Source organism: Brachypodium distachyon, chromosome 5 (genome assembly GCF_000005505.3).
Source record: "Brachypodium distachyon strain Bd21 chromosome 5, Brachypodium_distachyon_v3.0, whole genome shotgun sequence".
NCBI classification, from domain to species: Eukaryota; Viridiplantae; Streptophyta; class Magnoliopsida; order Poales; family Poaceae; genus Brachypodium; species Brachypodium distachyon.
This window is the reverse complement of record NC_016135.3, coordinates 3,317,236-3,325,060: the sequence shown is the minus strand read 5'-3', so window position 1 is coordinate 3,325,060 and position 7,825 is coordinate 3,317,236. Positions and strand designations below refer to the sequence as shown.

Below are 7,825 nucleotides of genomic sequence, written 5' to 3'. Positions count from 1 at the left end.
ATAAAATTCGGGTAGACTCATTTGTTGTTTTACAGCAATGGTCATGCCGAAATTTTCTTGTTTTACAGCATAGGTCATGCCGAATTTTTTTGTTTTTTAAATTACTTTCATAAGTGTTGGATAGGAACCTCAGGCTCGCGTTGAAGAGGTGCCTGAGCAGCCACCGGTTGTGGAGGGAGAAGTCGAAGAAGAAGCGGGGGCATCTTCCTCGGGCTCAGAAATTGCCATGAGCGATGGCTTCGAGCATGGCGAAGGAGTCGAGGAGTAGTTGTTCCTTGAAGGAGCCGAGGAGTAGCTGCTCCTTGAAGGAGCAGCTAACGAGGAAGAAGCCCAGGGTGCGACGTCTCAGGCTACGGAGTCGACTACTCAGTTGAAGTCCAAGTGGGGTGCGAACAAGGTGCCGACGGAGTCGTGGGTCGTCACCAAGCTCAATAAAGAAAGCTACCCGGAGGAACCAGTGGAGACTGCAGAAAGATTCTCGAACACATGCAACACCATCGTACGGGTACGCGCTCGGATCTATCAAAGATAGAGCGACGTCCTGGAAGCTGTGAAGCAGGACTGTTACGAGGCGGCATGGAAGCGGTTCGTGCCTGCCAATGATGAGATCAGGAGATGCTTGGAGTGGCGGATGCACCAAGTCATGAGGAAGGGGCCAGAGCACGTGGCAATATAATGCAGGAAGCTCATTGGCAAAGACTGGAAGACAGTGGTTAACAAGCACTGGAAGGGGATCTCGGAGGAGGACTGGGAGAGGTTCAAGGTGTGGGTTAGGTCAGATGAATTCAAGGCCAGCCAAAAATGGTACAAGGAGCTTCGTGAGAAAAGGACCTTCGACCACCGCCTCGGCAGTCGTGGACGCCCCGGAAATGAGAAGGTGTGGGCGAAAGAGGACGCCACATTGGACCAAGCCGGTATATAGTCGAGGGTCCCAACTTTGCTTCGTGGTGAGCGCTCCAGCAAATGATTGCGGTCGTCCATGACCGCAAATCAGTGGACGGGCCTGGAGCCTATGTCAGAGAAGCAAGAGGCTGCACTCGTAAGGCCTCGTCCAGACATCTTCTTTTATCGGTTGGGCTTCTTATACTCACATATCAGATTAACACCGAGCATGTTGCTTTTTGTATACAGGGTGCAATGGCAGAGTGGGAATCGGATGGCTCACACTTGTCTATCAACCAACAGCGGGATGATGCCATCAGCTACGCTCTGCAATGAAATGAGCACGGGGGCCATATGCGAGGTGTTGGTTCCGGGCCCTTTCGCAGGCAGATGGCGAAAGAGCAAGGTTCCCGGAAACGCAAAAGGGCGTCCAGCAAAGAACAGAGCTCAGATGAATTAGATGAGAAGATCTGAGTGTTGGCTAGGGAGGAGCTCAGGAAGCTCATGCGGCATGCAAGGGACCAGCGTGACGTTGACAACTTCATTGATCACGGTGTTTTCCCGCCGGCGCCCATCCAACCAACCCCACCCACACCGGATCTGTCCCCACTACCCAATAAGAACACCTCATGCTCCGGCACCGAGTGCCAGCTTGACCCTCTTGGGCCACCCGACGAGAACCTCACGGTAAGCGTCTTCCCGCGCTACGAAAAATAGTGAAATACCACTATCATGCTCCAATTTATTAATGATGTTGCCATGTTTGTCATGCGCAGAAGGGCGTCAAATGCCGGCTACCCATATTGACGGTGGGGAATCCTCTGGGCGCGTACGGCCGTGGTGCACCACGTGACCCTGCGAGACGACCTGGTCAGGGTGCAGGTGGACTCCGTGCTCAAGGGCTTCGAGATGAACCGGTCCGTTATCCTCCGCACGAAAAGGCGACGACCCTAAGGGATTGCGTCAACTCCTACCTCATCTGGCCTAGGAGGTTGGTGGTCCTCGCTACGGAGCCTTCTCCGTCTCCATCTCCGTCGCCCCGCCTCGGTCCGTCTCCACCCGCCCGGCGCCTGACGTCTCCGTCACCGCTTGGCGCCTCACTCGGTCCTTTGGACTACGAGCCCGCGGAACGAGACTTCTCACCTGCGGCGGAGTGCAGTGTCGACAATGCAGGCCAAAATCCTCCGTCGCCCCCAAACCCGAAGCCTCGAAGCCATCCGCACCAAGACCCGTCCCCCGGAGAGCCGCAGCACAATCGGCCCCGTTGGAGCCCCGTCGAAGTGCCCCATCTGGGATGCAGGTCCCCCATAAACTGGACAGTTCCGATTTCCTGAGATGCAAGAAAAACACGAGGGGGATAGGCGGCAAGGCAAGCAAGGGCTCTTCCAAGGAGGGGAAAGAGTCGTCTTCTACGGGAAGAAAACCAAAGACCGCACCGCAGATAGAAGGGATTTGGAAAGAGTGACCAGACATTCTGAAGATGCCCACCCACCCCCGTGTTGGAGATAGATTGCCTGATGGATCTTATTTCGTGGTCAAGCGATTCTCCCAATTTTTGTTTTTCCACCCCGGACAACCGATGGTGTCCCCGGATGACCTGTATCGCCTGCCACAGGAGATGCAAGAGCTCCATGAAAAATGCATGAATGTGTCATCATCAGGCACAGACCTAACAAATTTGGAAATTAGGGTTCGAGTGCCAAAGCATTATGGCTTCTTCAACTCCAATACGGGGGAAATCAAGAGAGAAAACGACGTTACCTTCGGCATTGACTTCCTCGACTTGTTTCACCTCTTCAACCACAAGTGCCTCGACAACACCATATTAAGACTGTGGTGTGTACACTACACGAGGGATGCCTATAGGGTGAAGCAATATGGGATGGCCGTCGCCGACCCCCTTCTCTTCAACGCCACTTTGCTTGGTCCAGACCCATTGTTGGCCGAAAGTAGAAGGTTGGCCATTGAATACCTCATTCAATTCATGTTGAAGCACAAAGACCGCCGTTTTGTATTGATATTGTACCATCTACAGTAAGTTGTTTTCAATTCGCGTGAATACATAAATCTTTTTCCGTCGGAAGACTTGCTTGTTATATTATTTGGCTAATACAATGTGCGTCCTTTTGTGAAACAGTGGCCATTGGGTGACAATCGTCATCTGCCTTGATCTTGGAGGGGTCACATATTTTGATCCACTACGACGCATGGAGAATGAACCACAATGCGACTTTGAGCCGATCAAATATGTCATTGACGCAGCCTATCGCGACGCGGTGAAATGGTACGGGATGGCAAGCTTCAGCCGCAATCATGACGCTCCCCTCAGGCACACTTTCAAGTTCCCCTGCGAGCAATAGCCTGAAGGATACGTCTACTGTGGTTACTACTGCGCGCACACTATTCAGCAGTTCATCAACGACTTCCAGCCGAAGGGGAAGAAGACCTTCGAAGAAGTGAGGAATTGGTTTTTAGCCAACGCCGGGTTAGGGCACAACTCAGAAATTCTCGTGTACGAGATCCAGAAGGACATCGGCGAAATCCTCAATAAGGAGGTCCTCAAATCGAGCAGGGATTACTACAGCGGCGGGATTGTCGCCAAAAGTGGCTAAATTGTGTGGAACACTTCTATTTGTGGCTCATTCTTTCAAACACTTTGTATACATGCATTTGACTTGAATGTTTAGTTCATGTGGAACTTTGTAATATATTTGTTGCTATTCTGTCTCTTTGGTGATGTATACTGTGCTGCTGTATTCCTGCTATGTGTTGTATTCCTACTATTTCTGTGCTACGGGAATATTTATTTTTATAAATAATTCATTTATTTATTTTCGGGAAAAAACAGTACCCGTGGTGGTTATACACCACCGCCACCGGAAAAGGTTACAGTGGCGGTGGTCAAAGACCGCCACTGGAAATGTCCAGTGGCGGGTAATTTGCCCGCCACTGATGTACTCTACGCACTTTTCTGGTGGTGCCGAAGCGATTTACAGTGGCGGTTTGTAGGTCTTCGGTGGCGGGTATTTTACCCGCCACCGGTGCTAAAACCTCCAATGACACAGAGTTGGTGGCGGGCGTGATCACCGCCACCAACCCCATTTTTTAACCGCCACTGGAGGGGATATCTATATAGATATACATCTATATTTTTGTTAGCCAGTCGTGTCTTTTTACCATATACAGTAATAGATAAAGATTCATGTATAAAAGATTCACATAGTTCACATATTTGTTTTTAATTATGTTATGCCATTATGCAATAATCACTTTCGAATTAATGAAGACTTGTAACTACTAGCTATCGTTTCCACAAGACATATGACAATACCAAAGGATGGGTCAATTTTGTTTGACAGCAATATATTATTATTGGATTAAACAGCCAAAGAGATTACCCATAATCTTCAAAACACAATTATCACTCCTAGGCCCTGCTGAAGGAGACGAGGTTGCGAACGTTGGACCAGCCCTGCTCATAAACCACGACCTTGTACCTGCCCTCTTTCCCTCCTCCCAGCTCCGGCGACGCATCGATGATGAGCTCGTGGTCCGCCCCGGACACGTACTGCTGCCTGCCCCTCACCACCCTGTGGAACTTCAGCCTGCAGTTGGCGCCGTTGCCGTATTCCAACACCGCCCAGCCGCCCAGCATCTGGATGTGTGGATCATTCACGTTCCCAATTGGCTCCCATGCGCTGACAGTCCCAGCTGTCCTAAATTGGTCCCTAAATGGGACAACGCAGCCTGTGGCGGCTGGAGCAGCAGCAATGGCGTAGATGATCCCGGCAGCGGCGACGAGGAAGAAGCTAGAGATCCTCATCTTTGTTTCTTTGGATCGGTTTGAGGTAGTCAAGGTCAGGTGTCCAACACAAGTGGGATGATGGCTCTAAATTTTTTTTTGTCTGGGTCGCTTGTTGTTCAAAAGAATATCCAAATCATATGCGTACGCAAATAGGCATTTAGAAGGGTATTAGTTTTTTTTTTACAGTGAAGGCAATGTGGCGGTGTCCATTACGTTGATGCCGGCTACCAAGCAACCTAGGAAGGTGAATGGTCTTGGACTTCTGGCTATGAGAGTTGGGTGTTTCTTGGATTTGGGGAACCGAGCTCTCTCTCTCGCTTTCTCTCTCTCTCAGCTGCTTTTGGGGTCGTTTTGACGAGTACTGAGGTGTTAGGCTAGGAGGAATATGTTTTATTCTCATCTTATATGTTGTCACTTTGAGTTGTAATAACTGAGATCTCTTCAATTTTTGAGACTTCAATAATATTATGGCTGTGTGCAGCTATTGATGCAAGGACAAAAAACGTCCTCTTTTTAGAGAGAAAAAATAGTGAAAGACGGGTAGCTACAAGCTAGCCAGCGTTTCCACAAAACACATGACAAACGAAAGGATGGATCAATTATTATTGTCATTGGACTAAACATCAAAAGAGATTATTCATAATTTCCAGAACACAATTATAACTCCTAGGCCCTGCTGAATGAAACGAGGTTGCGAACATTGGACCAGCCCTGCTCATAAACCACCGCCTTGTACCTACCATCTTTCCCTCCTCCCAGCTCCGGCGACGCATCGATGATGAGCTCATAGTTCGTCCCAGACACGACCTGCCGCCTGCCGCTCACCACCCTGTGGAACTTCAGCCTGCAGTTGGCGCGGTTGCCGTACTCCGACACCGCCCAGCCGCCCAGCATCTGGATGTGTGGATCATTCACGTTCCCGATTGGCACCCATGCGCCTACAAGCCCAGCTGTCCTAGATTGGTCCTCAAATGGGACGTCGCAGCCTGTGGCGGCTGGCACGGCAGCAATGGCGTAGATGATCCCGGCAGCGGCGACGAGGAGGAAGCTAGTAGAGATCCTCATCTTTCTTTGGGTCAGTTTGAGGTAGGCAAGGTCAGTTGGTTTATGTGGGGATGTCTGGTGTCCAACGAAAATGAGATGAGGGCGCTTAAATAGATGCATAGCACTATGACTTTTGTCACCATGATTAGAAGGACATTGATTGCAACCTTCTTTTTCCGGGTCATCTGTTACTCTGCAGTTAATTGCATACCTATCTAAATTGGCATTTTAGAAGGAAATTATTCAACAGTTATTGACTGGGTGCAAGAATTAATTGTATGCAGTATCCAAATATAGTAGGCATTGAGCAGGTCCCGGCAATTGAATTATTATTTTTGCGGAGAAATTAACATCGAAAGTTCTGGAATTGAAAGATCTAGAGAGTTTTCGAAGATAGAAGTCAGTCGAAGGAACCGTAAAGGGAATACATAATATTTCATCGGCTTGAGAAACTTTCAACTGAAACATGCCCTACAAGGTTGTGGAATTGCAATACCCGAAGAGCTTTCAATTTTTTTTTCGAAAAAGAGGGAGACCCCCCGGCCTCTGTATCAATCGATGCAAACAACCATACCCGAAGAGCTTTCATGTATGGTAGTCAGTGGAAGGAGAAGAAATAATGTTTCCTCAGCTTGAGAAGTTGTTTATTATTGACTGCAGAAAATTGACAGCGTTGTCAATCGACCTTCCCTAACCTCCACAATGCTTTCGTTTTGGGGGTGCTTGGGTGTCTGCACATGTAAAGGTTTTTCCATTTGCTAAAATTTCAAAGAGAAACATTTGATTCTTCAAATGAGTCACACATGAGGTATTTCAATGCTTTCGTTTTGGGGGTGCTTGGGTGTCTGCACTGCATCTAGTCCACACCCGCAATGCAAATTTGGAGGTGTTTGATTTCCTGAGCCTTGGCAAGCAGGGGCGGAACCACACCTAGGGTAACTAGGGATAGCTAATACATGTACAAATCATTAGTGATTTGGCAAAAAAAATTTAGCTAGCAAAGGATTAGCCCTAGGTTTTCATGCTTGATCTAGTTTAGCCCCACGCATTGGACAATCCTAGATCTGCCACTGTTAGCTAGTACCTGCAGCCCAGAGGTAAAAAGAGGCCACTCAGCCTGCATGGCTGATGTGACCGTTTTTCTTGTGCAACCTCTTTCACTTCGTTGATTCTTCTTCCCTCCCCATTGTTCTCCTCAGCTGCCACATCCACATTCCGCCCCAGCCCCACCGCCGCCTCTACATCCCACCCAGCCGGCCTAGTACCTCCGTTTGTAAATATAAGATGCCGTTGCTTTGTCCTAAGTCAAACATTTTAAAGATTGGTCAAATATATAAAAAAAAGGTACTAATATTTACAATATCAGATACGTATACTATGAAGATATACACCATATAATAGATTTAATAAAACTAATTTAGAGTTGCAGGTGTTGACAGATTTTCTATAAAACTTGGGCAAACTTTAAGAAAATTGACTTTAGAATAAAGATAGAGCAACTTATATTTACAAACAGATGAATATTATACGAATGATCATATATTCAATGCTTACAGCTGTAAACCTAAACTTAATTAGGCCCTGCCTGTTTGAAAGCCCAGTTTTGACTCTTAGCCGAAACAACCCTCTTTTGCATCACCTTCCTGCCCAATTGCTCTAGCTCTCTCCTCCATACGACTACCGAGGTACGGCTCCATTTATGCACCCGCATTTCTTGCATTGTTCTTTATCATCGCTATATATCGCTTGCTCCTGCATCGCCTATATATGTTTCACGGTGAACGGTTCGGATCTCAAGCGATTTAGACCGGTGACAGGCGAATGGCACGCGGCTAATTCGGTATTTTTGACATTCATCCATGATCCATGCGCTTGACAAGTTTGTTATTCTCAGCATTTTTTGGTCGATGTAGAATCACCTTTGTATGTATACCGCGATTGGGCAGATCAATAGGTTTGATTCGTGCAATTCAGGTAGCTAACGGGTTGTGGTGGGTTTGGTGATGATTTATGTTGGTTTTGTTCGCAACTTCTACTGAATTTCGGTGGCATATTTGGTCTGGTTAATTGATGTTTTTTGGTGGATTGGTAGAT

The 7,825-nt window shown here is 47.8% G+C and overlaps 2 protein-coding genes across 2 annotated transcripts; both read right to left on the bottom strand.

Annotated features, from left to right (window-relative positions):
• Positions 1-4,309: 4,309 nt before the first annotated feature.
• Positions 4,310-4,705, bottom strand: LOC100825883 (putative cysteine proteinase inhibitor 7). Its single transcript, XM_003580977.1, has one exon. It carries the CDS (start codon positions 4,703-4,705, stop codon positions 4,310-4,312), a length of 396 nt encoding a protein of 131 aa, XP_003581025.1.
• A 648-nt stretch (positions 4,706-5,353) lies between these two features.
• On the bottom strand, positions 5,354-5,752 carry LOC100825568 (putative cysteine proteinase inhibitor 7). The gene has a single exon (XM_003580976.1). The coding sequence runs from the start codon at positions 5,750-5,752 to the stop codon at positions 5,354-5,356; it is 399 nt and encodes a 132-aa protein (XP_003581024.1).
• Between the last annotated feature and the right edge of the window lie 2,073 nt (positions 5,753-7,825).

Bases quoted from the DNA above. Each gene is read 5' to 3' on its own strand.
- LOC100825883 (XM_003580977.1), bottom strand. From the start codon at position 4,705: ATGAGGATCTCTAGCTTCTTCCTCGTCGCCGCTGCCGGGATCATCTAC.
- LOC100825568 (XM_003580976.1), bottom strand. From the start codon at position 5,752: ATGAGGATCTCTACTAGCTTCCTCCTCGTCGCCGCTGCCGGGATCATC.